The sequence below is a fragment of the Rosa chinensis genome, chromosome 2 (assembly GCF_002994745.2).
Source record: "Rosa chinensis cultivar Old Blush chromosome 2, RchiOBHm-V2, whole genome shotgun sequence".
Classification (NCBI taxonomy): domain Eukaryota; kingdom Viridiplantae; phylum Streptophyta; class Magnoliopsida; order Rosales; family Rosaceae; genus Rosa; species Rosa chinensis.
The window spans coordinates 67,738,700-67,762,351 of record NC_037089.1 but is presented as its reverse complement, the minus strand read 5'-3'; the positions used below and the strand labels follow the sequence as shown (position 1 = coordinate 67,762,351).

General features: G+C 37.6%; 2 protein-coding genes across 2 annotated transcripts; both read right to left on the bottom strand.

The window, feature by feature from the left end:
- Positions 1 to 5,053: 5,053 nt before the first annotated feature.
- Positions 5,054 to 10,448, bottom strand: LOC112187358 (coatomer subunit beta-1). Its single transcript, XM_024326117.2, has 4 exons — positions 8,320 to 10,448; positions 7,204 to 7,713; positions 6,217 to 6,302; positions 5,054 to 5,613 (listed from the first exon to the last, which is right to left on the bottom strand). Exons 1-4 carry the CDS (start codon positions 10,366 to 10,368, stop codon positions 5,409 to 5,411), a joined length of 2,850 nt encoding a protein of 949 aa, XP_024181885.1. The 5' UTR covers positions 10,369 to 10,448; the 3' UTR covers positions 5,054 to 5,408.
- A 1,572-nt stretch (positions 10,449 to 12,020) lies between these two features.
- LOC112187357 (coatomer subunit beta-1) lies at positions 12,021 to 18,066 on the bottom strand. The gene is made up of 4 exons (XM_024326116.2): positions 15,911 to 18,066; positions 14,176 to 14,688; positions 12,944 to 13,029; positions 12,021 to 12,536 (listed from the first exon to the last, which is right to left on the bottom strand). Exons 1-4 carry the CDS (start codon positions 17,963 to 17,965, stop codon positions 12,332 to 12,334), a joined length of 2,859 nt encoding a protein of 952 aa, XP_024181884.1. The 5' UTR covers positions 17,966 to 18,066; the 3' UTR covers positions 12,021 to 12,331.
- Between the last annotated feature and the right edge of the window lie 5,586 nt (positions 18,067 to 23,652).

Genomic DNA, 23,652 nt, shown 5'->3' with positions numbered 1-23,652 from the left:
TTTAAGCCTAGAGGAGGGTGAATAGGCTTTGATGAAAATTATGCTCAATTTTAACTAGAATAAAATTACCAAAACTGCAGTAAGGGATTGTATATGCCTATCAATCCTTGCAACCCAAATTTTGTGTTTTCAAAAATAATCGTGAAGAGAGCAACACACAATCAAAAGGCACAGCGGAAATAAATAACTCAAACACAAGAGATTTGCTGACGCAGTAAAACCCTCAAATCGAGATAAACAACTGCAGGCCTTAACTCTTGAAGGCCAAGTGTAAAGCCACTCACTAGGTGAATATGAACAAACAAATATGAACTTACAACCAACGCGAATAGCTCTGAACTCGGCTATTTTTTACTAGACTACTCTAGACGATTGCACGAACACCACATTGTTTTTCTCCACCTTCAGAACTGCTTCCACTCGTCTCTCTAACTTTGACACATGAACTATGCACGACACTTCCTCCCATCTGATCTCGTGGGGTTCTCGGACATGCAGATGATATGAATGATATGAGAGTGTTTGAATGACTTATCAATCCACTTCAACATGAAACAAGTGAATTAATAGTTCTCAATGAAGCTCATGAGTTTTTCTATGAATGAAAAAAAAAAAAAAAAAAAAAAAAAAAAAAAAAAAATCTCTTTCAACTAACAATGGACACACAATATAATCTTTAGAAGCGTCCACGAAAGAAAATACTTTTCTCCTATTTTTATGCACATCCAACATCCCAAGACATCAAGGGAATTTAAAACTCTATGCCTAATTGATTTCTATTAGGAAAGAAATATTCCTAAAGAATATCTAGGTAATAAAAACTGATTTTCATCCCTAAATAAGATGCTATGCATAACTAACCAAATCAATCAAATAAAATGCAGTCCTATAAATTAGACATATGATTGATTTCAATTGAAACTCGTCCATAATGGTAAACTAACATTAATCACGCACAACTACCTTTCAGACTACTTCGGGATTGAAACACAGTCTTCAAAAGCAATCGCACAAGAAACAACCATGCTATATGAGATGCAATGAATGAATTACCTTTTCAGAGAATCATCTAGGATCAGCTGGGGTCTTGATCTTCATCTTGTGATTCAATTGCTTTAGTCTTTACTACAAATACTCACACAGTTCTAACATAGGCCTAAGACTCATTTTTTGTATAGGGAATGCCAATACACAAAATACTTATAGTAACAGGGGACAACTAAAGCTTACAGCGCTCAGGGGACAATTGAAGGAACATGGAGAAGAGCTTACAACGCTCAGGGGAAAACTAAATGAATGTGAAGAATCCATAAAGAAATTGGACAAGACCATTGAAGATCAGAAAGAGCTAATTTCTGGGCCGAGTTCACCTGCAATTGCTAAAACTGACCTGGACAGAGAGATTGACGAGGGGGTGGACTGGTGGATATTTGTTCAGAGAGTGATGTGTGAGTTGGCACTCACAGATGTTGAAACTCAGTTGAAGGAAGGGAAAGATAAACACATTTGTACAATTATTTTTGGCGCTCTGGTCTTTTTGTACTCTGAGCTTGAATGTGTCCGTTCTCACAAGAAAAAACCATGGATTCAGAATGGAGAACTTAAAGTGAAAAATATTGTTTGGGAAACAGAACTTTACGGTCTATTGTTCTCTTTTGTGCAGCTAATTATGTATATTGTGGCAATTTGGAAGCCAGTGGCCATTAGAGTATACTTTCAGACCATCCTTTTCAACCTCTGTGTCTTCCTCAGCAAGATGTACAAGCGCTCCCACCGTATCAAAAAGGTCACTGTAGATGTTGTTTGAGTGTTAGGCTGTTGGACTGTTAGGGTTTAACAGTTGGTTAGAACTTATTGTTTCTTGTTTTCTAAGTTTCAATTATGATGTAGGACGAGAATGAGCCTGGTTTCGCCGGAAAACTAGAAAAATAAAGAAGCGGCGTGGAATTAAGAAGAGTGATTGGAAAATAGGTAATTCACGCATAATGAGTTACTAGCCGTTGCAATATCCAAGAAAATTTGGTTTTAGACTTTTCAGGTTTCTCGTGTGAAAAGTCAGGTCTTAATTGTGAATCAGATTTGATCAACTTTTGGCAAGAATGTCCGTTTGAGACCGATAATACCTTTCCAGAATGGGAACGATGAGATCTTCAAGACTCAGTGACCCTAATGGATTTAGGCCAAAATATATCGTTTTAATTATCCGATTCGGGATTTAATATTTTTAGGCTAGTTTTACATTTGTTTTAGAATTCTTTTATTTTAGGTTTTTAGTTTCCTTTTAAATTTGGATTCTTTAGGATTTTTTTTGTTAGATTATGATTTTAGGTCTTGGATGCCTATATAAGCACCATCATGTTTTGTACTAGAATCAGTTTATGATATCAAATTTAATAAAATCTAGAGATTTTTCTCTATTTCTTTGGTGGACTCCAGATTTATCTTTTTAGGGTTTATTGCTTGTAAACCCCGTTACTTTCGATTGTGTCAGGTGGTATCAGAGCAGTTCTTTCCCGTCTCTCTTATTTACCTCGATTATCCATGGGTGATGAACGTACTACCCAATTACAAGAGCGGATTTGGATGCCCTTATCGCTCAGATGACCGTTTCCGTGAACGCTCAAATGGCAATCATGAACGCTCAAATGGCAGAAGTTCGTGGGTTGTTGGAAGGAAGGAACAACAACAACAACAACAACTTTAGCAGAGGCAGAGAATGACAACGTGCTAGGGCTCCACATGGTGGTGGAGGTGATATTAATTATGATTCTGAGGATGTCATAACCAAGGCTTATATTCCTTACTTTTCTGGTCACATGAATGTGGAGGATTTTCTGGATTGGCAGGTTGAAGTGGATAGATTCTTTGAGATCATGGAGATTCCAAAACACAAGCAGGCTAAGATGGTTTCTCAGAAGCTAAAAAAAGATGCTGCTTATTGGTGGGATCAATTGCAGAGTTCTCGTCAGAGGCAAGGAAAAGAACGTGTTCGAACATGGAGGAAGATGAAAGGTCTTCTTAACGAAAAATTTTTGCCTAGAGATTTTTCGATCAAGAATTACCCTCCTAACGTTTTTGAGAAGAAGTTAAAGTTCAAGGAGTTTTCTTTGCCCATTGAGATTAATAGTTTATCTGAAGAAAAGTTAGAAGAATTTCTAATGGAAGATGGTCCACAAGAAATCATCCGTCATGACCAAGAAGAGGTTAAAGATGAAATTGTTCATGTAGACATGGTTATTAATAATGAAGAAGTCTTGGAGCCTGAAATAAATCACTCAGAACCAGATATCATTCAAGAATGCAACCTTGAGAGCCGAGAGGAATCTACTAAGGTTGCGTATGAGAGCCAAAATGCATATGATAGACTCATCTTTGGCGTTGGGTTCATGATTGTACCATCAAAATTTACAGAGGATCAGGTCAATAATCCACAAGTTCAATTGTCTAATTTTTTCTCGGGTCTTTTGTCTACCTATTCTTGTCCTTTATTCAAGAGGAACTCGAGGGCGAGTTCTTTCATAGTGGAGGAGAATGATGTAGGACGAGAATAAGCCTGGTTTCGCCGGAAAACTAGAAAAATAAAGAAGCGGCGTGGAATCAAGAAGAGTGATTGGAAAATAGGTAATTCACGAATAATGAGGTTACTAGCCGCTGCAATATCCAAGAAAATTTGGTTTTGGACTTTTCAAGTTTCTCGTGCGAAAAGTCAGGTCGTAATTGTGAATCAGATTTGATCAACTTTTGCCCAGAATATCCGTTTGAGACGCATCATACCTTTCCAGAATGGGAACGACGAGATCTTCAAGACTCACTTAAGTGAGCCCTAACGGATTTAGGCCAAAATATGTTGTTTTAATTATCCGATTCAGGATTTAATATTTTTAGGCTAGTTTTACATTTGTTTTAGAATTCTTTTATTTTAGGTTTAATAAAATCTGGAGATTTTTCTCTATATCTCTGGTGGACTCCAGATTTATCTTTTTAGGGTTTATTGCTTGTAAACCCCGTTAATTCCGACTGCGTCAAATTATCATATTAATTCTTGCCTTTTATGTGTTTGACATTCAATAAGGGCATATTAGTCATGTAAAAAAGAAAAATTAATGAGGATTGAGTCAGCAAGATGAAAAAGGAAATAAATCTGATGTGGCAGCTGAGTCATTGGACCGCAATTAACAAGAAAAATTGACGCGGACTACAACCAATATGGGGTCTAGATTTTGGACTTTAATCTAATTAACTCATTTATTATTCAGCTGTCCTAATAGGAGACTTCAATTTATCATAACTGCTTGAGAAAAGTTGTCCTGATATTTCTTTTTTTGAGTCTATCGTTCCTGTGAATATAAATTACTTTGTCAGGGTCAAGACTGCATTATACTTGGACATGGTCTATGTAGTAGATAAGGAAGTTGAATTCAGGAGAGAGTTGCCTCCAGGTGAGATAATGATAATGCCGCTGAATGTAAGTTGAACAGCTAAAATAGGAAGCTGAGAGTGTCCAAAAGGATGCATATTGTATGACAACAGTTTGTGGTGATGGAAATTAAAGGCTTGAAAATCAAAGGCTTGAAGGAATCAGATCATATGAAAGTATTTTCTGGAACAATTCAATTGGAGACAGTTTGTCTCTCCGATTAATGTAATATATGGTGTTTTATCAGTTTGATCAAGAATATAGTCATTTTCAATTATATCTTTCATGATTGTAAACTATTACCAATAACAATTAACAAATCCCGCGGCAAAGCGTGGGTGCCATTACTAGTTATGCTCGAAAAGTTCTCAGTATTGTCCATTAGTTTTCGACGTATATAAGTAACCAACTCCAATGCAGCAAAGTGATGTGACAAACATTACCATCCTTATTTCTTAAGCCTTGACTAGTCACAAAAAAGGCCATTAGCATTTGGTTATTTTCTTTTTCCCCATAAAAGCTGGAATACCCAGGATTTATTCAAAGCTTCGTAAAGAATTTGATTCTTTAAATAGAAAGCAAGACAACTTAGAGGCAACGAAAGCTGGCTTGAATTAATAGCAAAGTCAACCTGAATGAACAAAGAGGGAATGTAAACATTACAACAAATTTACTTTCAGTATAATGTGGATATGGCAAATGTAAAGTATCTATAACAACCTCAACGGGAAACATATAAAAACAATTACAAGTCAGATGAACAAAGAAAAGCCTCATGCTGCTAGCAGGCTAGTACTAACAGAAAAGCAATCAATTAACATCCAAGGTAAGGACAACATAAAAAGAATCTATAACAAACTCGATTCTCGGGAAACATGTAAAAGCAATTACAAGTGAGGTGAATAAAGATGGAGCCTCATGCTGCTAAACTAGTACTGACAGGGTTGAAGTAGGTATACAATGCTGCAAAACTAAGCAAGAGGTCCTCCAATCAAGGGCCGCCCTTCTGTTTCAAGGTGATCTTGTCCCCAAGACTCAGTGCAATACCTTGAGTCTTGCTTCTAATTCTGATGTATCCACTTAGCTTACCATCTGCTTGTTTCTCAACACTCACATTCACCAAAGCATCCTCCCCGAAAACACTCTTTGCATACAGATTGGCAGCGAGGACTCCACACTCTCCTTCCAGTGCCGATCTAATGTCATTTGAGAAAAGGATGAGAGGAGCAAATGAAAATTAATCATCCACCAAGAACTCATGAGGGAAATAGTGAAATACAACAGGATGCAAAGGACATTAGTACTCTTACATGCTGCCTACAATGCACCTATGGAAAATGTCGCAAGAGCACCAATATTGAACTGTATTTCTTGTTTAAAATGACATATGTAGCTAAATATTATAAATGTGTAGGTTTTTATTAATAATGTATGCTCGTAGTACAAATGTATGACACATGTCTGCATAGGGCATTATAAAGATAGTATTAATACTCTTACAAGGATGTTGCATACATGTGTGCACCTATGGAAGATGTCGACAGAACAACAATATTGAATTGTAAATCTCGTGTAAAAATGACATATGTAGGTCAGTTTTCATCCCCCACTTCTATGAATTTGGTATAACCACGACCATATGTCAACTTCTCAAGTATTAGTTAAATATGATAAAACTGTACATTTTTTTCGTACATATTTTATGCTTGTGACAACTCTGATTATGTATGCATGGAATAATCTACTTCCAAATGTATCAGAACGAATGATAAAAACAGTTTATAGAGTTCTGAACTTACGGTGGAGTCAGGCACTTCATGTTAGTTGCTTTAACGATGTGATTCAGAAAGTCCTTCTCGTCTTTGATAACAGTACTTATAGCAACCTGGGAGAGAAAAAGTGCCTTAATATATAACAGGATCCAAGTGCAAACACCAAGACAAAGCAGAATTCACAATAACACACAAGAAATATTAAACTGACATAACGTATCCAAAAACAAGTACATATCAAAATCAGGCTTGCAAGAACTAAATTTCATTAAGGGCATGAGATACACTTTGTTATTTAATGTGGGCAAACATGAGTCCACAATAACCAGACAGACATATAATGAGATGTGTGCATGTTGGTGCATGTGTGTGTGTATAGATGGAAAGAACCATCTGAATGAGCCTCTCTTCTGAAGATACTGAAGATAGAAAAGAGAAGCCAATTTTGATATTGAGCAGTTATACTATAAGATCAATTTGTATCATGCATGGTGCCCCACACCACTAAATTGTATATGTATCCACTACAGCAAGGAAAGTGATTTGTTAGGATGGACCCGTATACTGTAAAGATTTTGATTCCAATACATGCAATATGCATGACATATCTGTGGCTTAACTATTTTGAATTAGGGGAGTGCCATCTCGTGTTGCAGAAATCATCATTGGTGACAATCTCCAAACACTAAACATATTGACATTACAAAAGTAACCAATATCACTATAAGCATGATTGCAACTCCTGCATTATGCGTCACTAGCTTTATAACCACCACAGCATCCACATTAAATAGCCAATCACATCAAACAATTTAACATCACTGAACAGATTCATCATGAGAGTGAATGTCACGAAGGCCTCATCCCTTCATTATCAATATCAACATAGTACTACCAACCATAAGGTTAAAAGACATTATATCATTTTGGGTCATTATGAATTAATTTGTTGCAAAAGCATTGAATCATTAGTTAGTGAAACATAACAGAAAGAATTATGTGACTCTAACGTACCTTATTTTCCCATTCAAACTCAGCCCACATTGTCCGAAACAACACATCAGCACATGAAGAAGGAGAGATGTAATCCATTATATCAATATGGATGTCATTAAGAACAATAACTGTTCTCTCAAGCACATTTGACGTCTCATAAACAATGTTTCCAAATATAACTCCTGTTTCAGTTGAGGAGACCTTAATGTTTGCCTTTATCTGTTTGGTTGATTCTGGAGCTAGTGTATAGTTCTGAGGACGCTCAACAAGTTTAAGATCGCCCATCGTGGCCAACTCCAAGCATAAATTCTGAAGCGTTCCCTTGGTTCGGTTGATGACGGTAACATCGAGAACAATGTCATAATGATTAACTGTAACATAGGCTTCGGCATAAACAGGATCGCTGAATCCTGTGAGCTGAAGAATGCGGTTGAGTTTATTTGCATCATCTCCATCCTTTACAAACTCTCCAGTAGCACGTTTGAGATCATCTTGAACCTCATCTTCCAACTCAAGCTGGCTCATACCCTGAGAAAAAATATGCATATAAGAAAGAGTTCAAAACTATGTGATGCAAACAAAAAATTTACTGACAGACTAGCAATTTCTTTTTAAATTTTTCTTTGCCAAAAGTTTATCATGCTCAATTAAAAAATTATAAACCGTAATAGCATGTTTGTTTTCCCTTAAAATGTTTGAATTGAACTGTTGATTTAGAAACTATACTGATAAACACTTTATGTCTTTCTAAGAGAATTTACAGAGAAACAGAAGCATTGTGCCTCAACATCAAAAACAATTTACAAGATGCCTAACATTAAAACCAAACTGAAACAATGAAACTAAAGAGGGGATGCAAGAACAGTGCAATATGACAATAAAAAGATAAGACATCAGTGCCAGGAGACCCTGCAAATATTTCATCCTAATTTAAAGTCAACCTAAATTATATCAGCGTTAGTAAAAGTATGCAAATAGAAAGCCCAATAAGACCAACTATATTAAGTATAGTTTGAAACAGTCTTAACCATATCTATGCTGAAAGAAACATCCTAGAGTGTTAAGTAGGTGTCTCTTCTAATTCCTAATTACAAGGAAAAAAAAAAATAGACAAGAGAGGCAATGCGACATTACCTTTCTGCTCTTAAGATGGTAGAAATCAATAAGGTCATCTGGTTGTGCATTTGATATCTGCGCCATAGCTCTACTTTCCTCTATTTCCCGAAGCTTCTTATCTTCAAGCATTTTAACAAAGCTCTCTCTACAAGACTTTAACCATATCTTCTTCACTTCTTCATCTTTATTGCATAGTGTACGGATGCAAAGAACAATTCTGTCTTGAGAATCATTATCAATTGGATGCGGAAGGACTGATGATTGACCCAGTTGCAGCATAGACACCATGATCAACAAAGCCTGTGTGGTTGCCTTGTTAACTTCAACTTTAGAAGGCTGGACCTCATCTAGTCTCAAAACAAGCTTTGTTAAAGTGCAAGCCACAACGGACTCCAGGAAAAAGTCACCTGAGAGAATCAACGATCTCAAGTTGCCTACAGAAGCCAAAGATCCTTGAACAAGGACAGGTGCAGACATAGCAGTTTCCAGTGCAGCAGACTGGGTAGCATAGGTCCCATCTGCAAGCACTACAGGTCTCCTGGAAGACACAGTAGATGAGTTTACCACCTGAGAATTCTTCGAAACATCTTGTGCCTCGCTTTCCTCAGAAGCGGTGTAAAATGGGAGCTCCCCTAGACACTGCTTAATGGTTGCAATCCCACTCTCAACCTCAGAAAGTGAGAGACAGTACTCCCCAATAATCCAAAGAGCATAAGTACACACCCTTGAAGTCCGTATCTGGTAGAAAGTATCCAACAGCCTTGTAATTATAGAGACACGCAACTTGGGGTTGGTTTCAATAATCTCACGCACAAAAATAGCCACATCCATAGCTGAGGCCAGATTGGTATCCCCCAAGAAATCCATCAATGGATGGACCACCGTGCTCGCCACCGCAGGAAACTTAACTGCACATGAATATATTGCTTGCACCAGCATCTGCCTGTATTCCCCGTTCTTCTCAAGCTCAGCACCCTGAGTCTTGACGACCTCCTTCTTCAACATCATCACAACCTCATCAATATTCCCAGGAGTAATCAAGTCAAGCACAATATCAAGAGTCTTCCTTCTAATATCAAGATTTGGACTCGACACGGCCCTGAGCACATCCATAACCAACTCAACCAAAATCTCCCTATGCGAAGCCTTAAGCTCATTAATCCTATCAAGCACAATCAACTTCACATTGTTGTCGCTCTGCGACAACAACAACTGACAGTAAGTATTGGCTGCAGCTCGAATTGCAGTGGGGGCAGACGACAAGGACACGAGCGTATTGGCACACTCGTAAACAACAGCACTGGACTGAGCATTAAGCAATGATATAATGACCTTAATGTACTTCCCCTTCTCACCCTTATTGACTCTACAAACCTTCCTAATCAATTCCAACACAACCATCTGGAGCTGCTCAGCCCAATCAATAATCCTATCGACATGAGTAAACAGATAACTAACAGCTCTATCTTGCGCGCAATTAAAGAGCATAAGGAAAGCGTTTCTCTTACTGGACGGGTCTTGCTCGGAGGCCAAGAACCGATCGATAATCTCCGGCGCATCCACCAGCAACTGCTCACCCTGCGGAAGCCTATACACAGACATGACTGCGCTGACGGCGTTCCGTCGAACGAACGGGTGGCGGTGCTCCAGATTCGCCAGAATCGACGGAATCAACGGCTCGACGATCTCGGCCTCGTTCAACCGGCAGAGGAATCGGAGCGTGACGCCGCGGATGTACTCGTTAGGGCTCTGGAGATTGTTGCGGAGGTTCTGGCAGATGAGGATCATCTCCGGGAGAACCTTGCCTCGGGAATCTGTCTTGTCAATGATCTCGAGGTAGAGGAGGAGAAGCTTCTGGACGGTGTGGTCCTCGGAGGGGAGGACGTAGCGGATAATGGTGATGAAGAGCTGGGGAATTGTGTCGCCGTTGAGCAAGATCATGATTGCCTTCTTCATGGCTTCGATCTTGGCTTCCACGTCGTTTCCTTCCAGAGCTTCCTTGATCTCGTTGGCCAGGGCCGGCGTGCCCTTGTCGAAGTGGACCAGCAGCGTGCATGACTTCTCCATGACCAAAGCGCTGAGGGAGCTGTGGGAGATGAAGAAGAAGCAGATCTGGGTTTGGATTTGGATGGTCTCTGATCTAGGGGGAGTAACTACAAAATTAAGACTGTGAGAGTGACTCCGGAAAGGTAACGGGGGCCTGATGAAACGGGTCGGGTTGAACCAATTAAATTACATTTTGTTATTGAGTCGTTCTTGGATTAGATCGAATAGTGAAAAACTAGAAGGAAAACACGCACTGTGTGTGTATTTAATTTTGAAAAAAAAAATATTTTAAAATAATGAAACCAATTTTTAGCAGTTAAATGTGAGGGGCAGTTGAAGTTAGTGGATGATAGTTTGGGAGAACAGATGGATAATGCTTATTTTTTTATTTTTTTATTTTTTTTATTTTGTAATTTATAATTTTATCCTTGCACATTTAAACTTTCTTAAACTTTTTTAATATTTGAGGGTTATTTCAGTAAAAAAAATTGTTTTGGCTAACAAACTCTCTTCTTTTAATAATATAGTATAGAAATGAAACGGTTAGTATAAATTTAAACTAACTATAGTTGTGCATGAGTAAGTAAAAATTAGTTGCCTAGCAGAATATGACTCTCCATAATTATGGGGTTTTCATTTTTTTCTTTTTAGTGATAAATTCGATACATGGAATTGCTATACAAGTATAGAGTAGTTGTGTCAAGTTAAAAGTTCCCCGGTTTCGCACTCATGCTTTATGAGCATCCTTGAGCTTCATGCTGATGTTTTATGGGTATCTTCGACTCTTCGAGTTTCGTGTTCCCGTCTTACGTCTTTGAGCTTTATGCTCACACCTTGCATGTATCCTCAAGCTTCGTACTCACGTCTTACGTGCATTCTTGAGTTCCATGCTCATACCTTAAGAGCAATTCTGAGCTTCATGCTCACACCTAACGAGTATCTGTAAACTTCGCACTCACTGTTTACAAACATTCTTAAGCCTTATGTTCATGCCTTATGAGAATCCTCGAGATTCATGATCACGTCTTCTCGGCATCTACAAGCTTCAAATTGATGCTTTTTTGACATCTCTGAATGTTGTGTTCACACCCCTCTGATATCTCCAAACTTCGCGCTCATTGTCTTTCGGACATCCTCGAGCTTTGCACTCGCCTCCTGTCAGCATTTCCAAGTTTCTGGCTTACACCTTCCTAGCACCCCCTGCCTCACATTAATGGACACGAAATTGTTTATACCATTGTTGTTCGAACAATTGAATTCCCTTCATGTTCAATATTAAGGATTCCCAAGGCAAACATAAAATGAACTGTTGTCCGCCTGGTATTCTCGTGATGCAAATCTCGCATTCCCAACCATCACAAATTGTTGTCTTCTTGGTACTACCTTAACTCACACATTACAAGTATTACATATGTCTGAACCAAACAAGGTAGTTTGGTTTTTAAACCTCAATCCAGAAGGTCACATTTCTTTCATTAGTTAACTAGAGGGAGGGCAGCAACATTCCCGATCTTAAACACACATCATCGTGCACCGTATACATACATATTTACCCAGTACCCCCTTATGCCTTTTTTTTTAATCTCGCTCACAAACCACGTGCAGTTTTTACCTATGATCACACAACATTATTTGCATACAAACATCTTCATGTTCATGTAGCACACACCTCATTTATTCATGATAAATTTCTCTATTTGAGGGTAATAGAGAAATTTTTTTAAGTATCTGCAACAAAATGTGTATACAACCAACTCAATTTCCCAAGAAAAAGCTCAATTATATGTACCTCCAAGTGAATTCTATGATTCCAATCAGTCTCTCATTAAGACTTGGGATAGTTTTTCCAGGCTCAAGTATTCTAAAGAATTTATGTAATAGGATATGCTCAAGAATAATACGAACCCTCATGCTGCCAACAGACTAGTACTAACAAGGATGAATTAGGTATAAATGCTGCAAAATTACGCAAGAGGTTGTCCAATCAAGAGCTGCCCTTCTGTTTCAAGGTGATCTTGTCCCCAAGACTTAGGGCAATACCCTGAGTCTTGCTTCTAATTCTGATGTATCCACTTAGCTTACCATCTGCTTGTTTCTCAACACTCACATTCACCAAAGCATCCTCCCCAAAAACACTCTTTGCATACAGATTAGCAGCAAGGACTCCACACTCTCCTTCCAGTGCCGACCTAGTGTCATTTTAGAGAGGGATGAGAGGAACATTGAACGTCAATCATCCATTGAGAATTCCCGAAGGAGATACAATAGGATGCATAGGACATATAAAGGAAATAGTATTCTTCCATGAATGTATGCATCAATGAAAAAAAATCATGAAAACGACCACATTTTGAACTGTATATCTTGTATAACAATGAAAAATATAGCTAAATTTTTATCTCCCCCTTCCGTAAATTTGGGGCAACCACTATATCAATTCCTCAATTATTTGTTGAATATTTCAAATCCATATATGATTTAAAACTTTATTTCAGACTTTATTACAATTATGTATGACTCTGCATGTATGCAAGAAATAATGTACTTCCAAATGCAGGGCAGATGATACAAACGGTTAATAAAGTTTTGAACTTACGGTGGAGTCAGGCACTTCATGTTAGTTGCTTTAACAATGTGGTTCAGAAAGTCCTTCTCGTCTTCGATAACAGTGCTTACAGCAACCTGAGGGAGAAAAAAGTGTTTTAAGGCATAGCAGCATCCAAATTCATCTACCAAGGCAAGGCAGAATTACAATAACAGTGACACAAAAAAATTCTAAAGCCGACATAAGATATGCTTGTGGATGTGAAAGTCCAAAACATATCCTTAGAAAGGACATTGGTATCAGGCAGGCAACGAATACATTTTATCAACACAAAGATGCACTGCTCTTTGACGTGATAGGAAAATACACTAGTCTATAATATAAGAACACTAGTCTATAATATAAGATGAGCAGCACGCATTCACAAAAAACATATCAGGAAAGATGACTTGACGAAGTGGTGTTAGCTCAGTGGTTAGAGCACCCACTACTTATGTACGAAGTCATGAGTTTGAGTCACCATGGGGGTAGGAGTGAAATCCTTTGATCCTCTTTTAAAAAAATAGATATAAAAAAAAAAATATATATATATATATATATATATATATATATATATATCAGGAAAGATGACTGAGAAGAAGCACAATCTAAATGAGCCTCATTTATGGAAAAACAGAAACCAAGTTTGAAATCAACCATATATATAACATGATAGATTACTAAATTTGAATGGATGCATGGCACAACAGCCACACAACAATATATCAAATATGTAGTCCCTGTAATGTGGAAAGTGCTACATGAGATCATTGTCTTGTAGAGAGTTTGAACCAGCAGTTAGCAAAGAAGACAAGACTGTATATTGCATGATATATCTGTGGCTTGACCCTTTTGACTTGGGAGAGCAACAGTGCCACCACATTGTTGCAGTAATCATTATTGGTGAAAATCTCCAAACACTAATATTGCTACATACAATCCATTATAAAACTCATCACTGTCGCTATAACCATAAGTGCAAAAACCACTTTAATATAACCAATACAGCATCGTCATTAATAACCACCAACAGAAAACATTTTTAGAGTTTTATCATAAAAGTCTGTCTCTTGTAGGCCTTAACTTAACACAGACAGTCATTACTAATTCATCATTACCGGGTACAAACACATCATAACCTTTTGGGTCATCGTCAACTACTTTCTTGCAAAAGCACTTCGTGATAAACTCTAAAGATTAATTACAGGAACGATATTACAAAGCATAAAGTCAAATAAGCGTACCTTATTCTCCCACTCAAACTCAGCCCACATTGTCCGGAATAATATATCAGCACATGATGCAGGAGAGATGTAATCCATTATATCAATATGGATGTCATTAAGTACAATAACGTTTCTTTCAAGCACATTTGAAGATGTCTCATATACAATGTTACCAAATATAACTCCTGTTTCAGTTGAAGAGACCTTAATGTTTGACTTTATCTGTTTGCTTGATAGCGGAGCTAGTGTATAGTTCTGAGGACGCTCAACAAGTTTGAGATCGCCCATCGTGGCCAACTCCAAGCACAAATTCTGAAGGGTTTCCTTTGTTCGATTGATGACGGTAACATCAAGAACAATGTCATAATGATTGACTGTAACATAGGCTTCAGCATAAACAGGATCGCTGAATCCTGTGAGCTGCAGAATGCGGTTGAGTTTATTTGTGTCATCTCCATCCTTGAGAAACTCTCCAGTGGCACGTTTGAGATCATCTTGGACCTCATCTTCTAACTCAAGTTGGCTCATACCCTACAAAAGACATACATATTTAGAAAAAACACAAAAAACAATGTGATTCACCCAATGTTTCTGATCTATCTTCTGCTTTCCTTTATCTTGCCAAATGTCTATATTGCTCTATCCAATACTATAAACTGCGATGGAATAGATGTTTGCCACCAAAATGGTGGAGTTATATGAACTGCCAATTTACAAATTGATATAGCTGATCAAGAAACACATGGTTCCTTAATATTATAACTGATCAAGAAACACATTGTTCCTTAATATTGCAAATGATGCAAAAACACACACAAAAACTATCTACCAAACTGAAACTAAAGAGGGGCTAAAAATAAGAATGTAAATTTGACTTGAACTTTATCACTACTTGACTTGAACTTTGTCACTACACATACAGCTTAAAGCAGGTGCAATCTGTGTGACAGCTTAGGCCTAACCACCCCCAATTGTAGCCCTCTTTTTAGCCTCAGTCTCTATTAATAAGCTTTGTATGTATGATTCATATTCATGCCTTTATCTAATAAGCACCAATCACAAGACTACTTACTGTTATTGCATATCAGGACCTTACTGTTGTTTCACTCCATAAATTTTGGGTTACAATCTCCATACGACTCCATAAATCAGTTTCATATGATCAACTTTGCTTTTTTGTTTCTTAATAATAAAATGAGCTGCCATAATTTTAACTCTTTTATTTTTTGGTGACTTCTAATACTATAGCAATCAGCTATGTTTTTCATAATAACAGAAATAAGCAAGCGACATCTGTATAACAGATGCTAACAGAAATCTACTACTTAATTAAAAAGTTTCAAAATCCTATGTTAAAATAATTAAAAAGAGGCTTCATTTTTAATTTGGTCCACATCAATCTCAAGATACTACATTGTACACGGTCCCAACACGGGTCCCTTGAAACCTTTGAGACGGCTCTGATCACTATTCATAAAAGTATGCATCAAACATAAATCAGGATCAGGGACAGACTTTCATGATCCTTAATTATATCTCAAATGAGATGGTAAAAAAGACCGTGTACATAAGAACACAAGGAAACTGCATTAATAGAAATTTGTTGTCTTCAGACCAAATAAAAAATCCTTGTCTCGAAGCCCAAAAACATTAAAAACAAAACAGAAAACAATAAAAAGAAACACAACCAAACAGTTCTTAGAACATGTAATCTTACAGCATGGAAGAGACAAGAAAAACAGTGCAGCCTTACCTTTTTGCTCTTTAGATGGTAGAAATCAATTAGGTCATCCGGCTGTGCATTTGATATCTGAGCCATGGCTCTAGTCTCCTCTGCTTCCCGGTGCTTCTTATCTTCAAGCATTTTAACAAAACTCTCTCGACAAGATTTCAACCATATCATCTTTACTTCTTCACCTTTATTGCATAGTAAACGGATGCAAAGAACAATTCTATCATGAGAATCATTATCAATTGGATGTGGAAGGGCCGATGATTGACCCAGTTGAAGCATAGAGACCATGATTAACAAAGCTTGTGTAGTTGCCTTGTTCACTTCAACTTTTGAAGGCTGAACCTCTTCTAATCTCAAAACAAGCTTTGTCAGCGTGCATGCTACAACTGACTCGAGGAAAAAGTCACCAGAGAGAATCAACGATCTCAAGTTCCCTACAGAAGCCACCAATGATCCTTGAACAAGGAGAGGTGCAGACATAGCAGTTTCCAGTGCAGCAGACTGGGTAGCATAGGTCCCATCTGCAAGAACCACAGGTCTTCTGGAAGAGACAGTCGACGAGCTTACAACCAGAGAATTCTTTGAAACATCTTGCGCCTCGCTTTCCTCAGAAGCGGTGTAAAATGGGAGCTCCCCAAGACACTGCTTAATGGTTGCAATCCCACTCTCAACCTCAGAAAGTGACAGACAATACTCCCCAATAATCCAAAGAGCATAAGTACACACCCTGGAAGTCCGAATCTGGTAGAAAGTGTCCAACAGTCTCATTATTATTGAAACACGCAACTTGGGATTGGTTTCAATTATCTCACGCACAAAAATAGCCACATCCAAGGCTGAAGCCACATTAGTATCGCCCAAGAAATCCATCAAAGGATGCACCACTGTGCTCGCCACCTCTGGAAACTTAACCGCACATGAATATATAGCTTGCACCAGCATCTGCCTGTATTCCCCATTCTTCTCAAGCTCACCACTCTGAGTCTTGACGACCTCCTTCTTCAACATCATCACAACCTCATCAATATTTCTCGGAGTAATCAACTCAAGAACAATATCAAGTGTTTTCCTCCTAATATCAAGATTTGGACTTGAAAGTACCCTCAGCACATCCATAACCAATTCAACCAGAATCTCCCTATGCGAAGACTTAAGCTCATTAATCCTATCGAGCACAATCAACTTGACATTGTTATCACTCTGTGATAATAACAACTGACAATACGTATTGGCTGCGGCCCGAATCGCAGTCGGGGCAGACGACAAGGACACGAGCGTATTGGCACACTCGTAAACAACAGCACTGGACTGAGCATTAAGCAATGATATAATGACCTTAATGTACTTCCCCTTCTCACCCTTATTGACTCTACAAACCTTCCTAATCAATTCCAACACAACCATTTGGAGCTGCTCGCCCCAATCAGCAATCCTATCGATATGAGAAAACAAATAGCTGACGGCTCTATCCTGCGCACAATTAAACAGCATAAGAAAGGCGTTTCGCTTACTAGAAGGATCATGCTCGGAAGCCAAGAACCGATCGATAATCTCCGGCGCATCCACCAGCATTTGCTCACCGTGCGGAAGCCTATACACAGACATGACTGCGCTGACGGCGTTTCGTCGAACGAACGGGTGGCGGTGCTCCAGGTTGGCCAGAATCGAAGGGATCAACGGCTCGATGATCTCGGACTCGTTCAACCGGCAGAGGAACCGGAGCGTGACACCGCGGATGTACTCGTTAGGGCTCTGGAGATTGTTGCGGAGGTTCTGGCAGATGAGGATCATCTCCGGCAGGACCTTGCCTCTGGAGTCTTTCTTGTCAATGATCTCGAGGTAGAGGAGGAGAAGCTTCTGGACGGTGTGGTCCTCGGAGGGAAGGACGTAGCGGATAATGGTGATGAAGAGCTGGGGAATGGTGTCGCCGTTGAGCAAGAGCATGATTGCTTGCTTGAGGGCTTCGATCTTGGCTTCGACGTCGTTTCCTTCGAGAGCTTCTTTGATCTCGTTGGCAAGGGCCGGCGTGCCCTTGTCGAAGTGGACCAGGAGCGTGCATGACTTCTCCGTCATCGGAGATCGGCGATTGGAAATACCGGATCTGAAAATGAGGGAAATAAGGAAGCAGAGTGGGGGGAGGAGAAGAGGAAAGAGAGCTTTAGATTGTGGTGGGTACTGTGTTGGTTTCTTCGGATTTAAAATTTGGTAACAATTGGGCCTCAACAAACGGGTCGGGTTGGTCATTAAATTTGCATACGAATAACTTTTTTTTTTTTTGGGGAAGTAGGCTCACACTTACTCTCAGCTTGCCAAGTGGCAAGAAGAAAAGCTAATAGAAATTTAAAACTGATCCTTCATTTATATACTACTCCCATAACCTTCTTATTTCTAGGTTTCAATTTTTTTTTTTTTTAATAGAGGATTAGGCGATATCAGTCCCTTATTAGTGGTCATTGCACAAGGCGCCTACCCTCCTCGTAAGAGGAGAGGACCACTACATCCGGAAACCCACCGCCCGTCTCTCCATTTAATATTATTATTAAAAAAAGGAAAAGAAAATACAGTAAAGGGATAGGGGGACCAGACCAAAACCTCTCATGAAAAAGAAGAATGCAATGACCCAAGACCATCAAGACCATGAAAAACAATCCCGTTGATAGGGATAACCCAATGAATCATAATGAAAAGGTAGCCAGATCATAGGAGTTGGGGAAGCAAACCACTGCAATGAAGAATAATTCAAACCTAAATTTGCCATAGAATCTTCAACCATGTTATCCTCATGATAAATATGAGAACATCTAATCTCCATACCACGCATTTGGGTCAAGCAATTAAGCCAACAAGTCCGCAAAGACCATGGAGGCTCAAAAACCCGAGAATAAATACATTGAAGAACACCCATTGAATCACTTTCCAGCCAGAGATGATACCAGCCACTTCTAAAAGCAATATCAATTCCAATGATTACTGCAAGAAGCTCTTAAAAAAAAAACTTCTTAGCTTTAAGGAAAACTAGCAATGGCACCCGTGCAATGCTGCGGATATATTATTCATTCATTATAAGAGAGCGGTTATAAACGTTGATGGATTATATAGCTAGAGAGTTCTTTTATACATTCCAAAATCTGGTATCTTGACCAGATGTGTGTTTACAATTTTTCAATTAGGAGAACCTAGCTAACTTTAACTAAAAATGTTAGACTTGGCCTTTGCATTTCCAAAATGGATTCAAAGCCATAACACAATACGTGTTTCTATGAAAAGGGTTTCGCCAAACCAACTACTTCACACCACCTTGCATCTTTGGCGGCTGGAAACAGCTCGTTTGCAAGCTTATTTGAGGGGCTGTTGCTTGATGTCAGAAATTTTGATTAGTATGAAAGTCGATTAAATGTTCAAATGCATATTTAAATAGCTGAATTGAAATGTGAGGTTCACATATAAGCATGAATGTAGTTAAAGGTTTTATCAGCTCAAAAGGTATTATGTCAGTAACTCCACAACGAAGAAGGTAATTAAATTACTTCTTCTAGTCACACATATGCATATTGCAGAGATTTTTCATCAATGCACATTCACTATCATATATCATTATATCCAATGTCAAATGAAATCAAGTGCTCTACTTTGGTGTGTTTTACGTAGTGAAAAATTTCCAAATTTTCATAAATAACCTGCAGTATGAAAAAGAACCAACGTAATTATAGTGATCGGACCCTAAATATATTTTCATTAATTCATGTATACTGACTCCAAACCCCAAGTCTGAAATTCTTTCCTAAATTAAAATTCCTCAGTACTGTGCATTGTGCAAAACATGCACAGTATTGACAGAATTTCAATTCAGGAAACAATAGCTCATATTCAGGGTTTAGAGTTTAGGGTGAAAGGTTCAAGGTTTTCCAATCTTGGATGATCATAAAGCAATGTTGACTAATTGCTGCAATTACATGACAATTCAACGCATCCAATAAAACATCAAACAGTTGTCACCAATGCTTAAATGCCTGACTGCCTACAGATAACTGCATAGATACAAATTACTTTAAAATCACTTGAACAGAAATTTTTAGTGACACAAATTTCATTTAATAATCATGAATTTAAGAGCAGAGCTCCAGAATAACAAACAGAAAGTTGAAAGCAATAACAAAAGGAAAATTTGTTAACTTCCCCAGAAAAAAACTGATCGAAGTGGTGCCACTTGAATAAAGCATTGCAAACGAATGAGCTCAATTTGAGAAAGTACATTATCTTAACAACATAAACTCCTGTAACAAACTTCTCCCCAACTTCTCTGAAGCATCACTAAGCTTGACACCTGAAATGTAATCAAACATATCAAAAAAAAACTATTACAATAGAAAACCAAAAGATGGAAGACGACAGACTACTCACCAAGAAGCTACAGCCGTGATCTGTTCAATAACAACTTTCAGCCTCTCCTACAGAAAAAAAAAAAAAAAGCCAATGGAGTATGAACTATTCCGCATCACCATATTCATATGAAATGCAAACATGGAAGAAAAGAATTCTGTAAAATGAAGAAAATTTAAGGAACATTGATATATATATACTCACTATCATTTTATTTGAAACCCCAGCACTTGGCACTTTCTTTTCATCCAAATAACTCAAGAAGTCATTACCAAGTCAAAATGATCATAAAAAAGAAACAGAATTTCCCAAAATATTTTGCTGTAATTCTAATCCTCCACTGTATGAAAGAAACTATAGTCAATTGTAATTGCTCCTACAAAGAAAAGACCTAATTCTTGACTAAATTTGGTATCAAATGGTCACCATGATCAGGAGAGCACACAAAAGTCAAAACAACAATTCAGGGTATACATGATATTTCCAGATTACCAGATTACCAAAAGTGGAATAGAGACCAAAAGGGAAGCCACTGCTAATACATTTGACTGATTATATATATGATACTTAATTGACTGATTATATGCATGACATTTCCAGATTACCAAAGGTGGACATTATTTTTGTCATTTTTTTCCAGGCCAAAAAGAAAACGAAGGTAGAGAGATTGAAAAATACAGAATAGAAAACGTAAATTTGTGTCAAATTATTGAAAGTGAGCACATGAAAGAAAGTTCAAAATTCTATCATAGAGAAATAAGTGATTGCAGAGAACCTGAATAACCATAGATTAAAGAACGTGAACAACAGTTCAATTGTAATTTCCACAACAAATAGGAAAACTGGTGCAACAGAAAGCAAGGGCTTTATGCCACATATAATAGAGGTACAGAGTTCGCTCAAAACTAAGTAGCTTCAGTTACCTCTTCAACTGTGGCAGATACATCCTTTGTGTCATTTTTTGTCATTGTTTGAATCCTTAGGGGATGCTCACTGCCAATAGCCACATTTCCAACCATCATTGTCCTTGTCTTTCTTTTGACAGTTTTGTGTATGGATTCACAATACTTTTGTCTGGGAACTACTTTAAAGACAAAAACAAAAATTTAGAAAAAATGACCCATAGAGGAAGAAACACGTATATAGTTATGGCTGATATCTACTAACAATTGCATCCTATCTGCTTGGCTAAATGAACGGAGAAGTAAACGATAAAGCTACTACTACCTAATATCCCATTCAACTGATGAGAACATATCAGCCTAATCTAACCAAGGTGAGGCTTAGTTCTACAAATCTAATACAATTACTTGGTTCACCTGAGACAATTACTTAATTCTCAAAAGGCTTCTACTTTTCAGAAATCAGAATGTTTTGGGAGTTACTATGTAGTTTTCTATAGACAAATATCCAATGAAAGTAAGATCTTTTCATACGCCATAAATGAATTATTGACCAATTGTAAATGAACTAATAAAAGCATTGACAAAAACGATAGCTTCCACCTTAGCAAAACTGATCAGAAAAAAAAAAAAAACCAAAAACAATTTTTGAAGCTAAACTTTCTTTAAGGCAGGAATAAGCATTGCCAAACTTGTTGTGCTAAATAATCCGATCGAATAAAAGTAGCAGAAATTAAAGAACAAAAGAAAAAGTACCCAATTGAAATCAAGACTGAAAGTTTAGTGTAGATGAATGGCAATGCAGATGCTGATTGAGCTAGTAATCCACAGACAGGTCTGCTACTGTTTTCTGTTGTTTTTTTGTTATGATCTTATTATTTGTGCTGCGAAAGAAGTTATAGTGGCAGAGTTATCCACTAAACTCAGTACAGGGGACTTGCTGAACCAGTTATAGTGCACATGAATTCTCATGCAGCATAGAACCAGGCGACTGGTAGCTAAATTATGTAACTCTCTATTTCATGTAATCAGATCATTTAAAGAGATTCAAGTATTCATTCTTAACTCTACTCGAATCTTATTAAAAACTTAAACTCAGATAGGACATCATGCCTGTATGCACTTTTCCTCACAACTCTAAGGGCCGGGATCAATTATAAGCAGTTGTAAACCAACCTAATTTTACATATTTCATCATTTTTTATTTTATTTCATTTAGGATTTTAGATAATGCAGTACAAAGCAAATAAGCTTTTTGTAATCACATTTATGTAAATCTTTAATTAAACATGACTCTGATTACCTGTGAACTCCAAACCATTTGCCATTCCCCTTCTTGGAATTCTGATTCACCTATATTTTGATTTAAGGAGATAAACTCCTCGATTACCTGCAGTATTAATATGGTAGCCAGAAACCATATAAGCAAAGAAAAGTTTCTTTGACATACAAAGTACACATTTGGATTCACAAATATTACCTTTTTAACTCTTGTACCAGTAAACATGATTGACAATAGTCTTTGCCTAAGTTCAGCTCTCTTTTGCAGAACAAATGTTGTTCCCTGCACTACAAAGTTATTTGTCGATATTCTTAGCTAGGAGCAACTGAATTTTAGTTTTAAGTAACTATATATCACTATATGGTCAGATAAAATAAAGCAGTAAACAGTTAGAATATGGAGTGTGCTGGATAATCAAGTCACTATTACCTTATTTCTTCTTGAGATACGAAGATTGCCAGATTAGGACAGATATGTGGTATCCAACCAACCCTTTGCCTCATCCCCAAGAAGTCTGAATGGCATTGGCTATGGGACCTTGAATGGTAAAATTTTAAATGAAAAGGCTGCTTTGTCAAATCGACAAAGTATTCACTTTCTGTTTTTTATTGTTGCTTCTGCCTGTGCAAAAACAAAAAATTTGAACATAAAGGAGAAGAAATACGTACCAATTTTTTTATAAAACGCAAATACAAAGTATTAAGCAGTTGAGAAGAGCAAAGTCATACGGTCATACCACTACTTTCAGTTCATCTATTGCATCAAAGCACTTTACAATATTAGATACACGTTGATTCTTTGTCTGAAGATAAACTTCTTGAAATATGCTAAAGAAGTTAACCCCCCAAATGTTCACTGCCAATTATTTAGGCATCAAGCAAACATCACCACAAAGTGAAATCAAGTATTTACTTTACAAAATCGAAATTCTGATCACCTACAGATTAGTACACACAAAAGTTCTTGTTTTCAATTTCGGTGTCCATTACTAACATCCATATCTTTACACGTAACAGATTGTACGTATTCATCTTTTATATAGCTAATATTTTCCGGATCTTGATAAACAAAATTTGATTCAAACTTAGGTCAATTTTCAATAACAATATTCGGAAGAACACGTAAAAAATTGGTACCTATATACGGAATTCTTTTCTTAGTCTAGTTTGTTATTCTTTTCTTTTCCTTGTTAGATT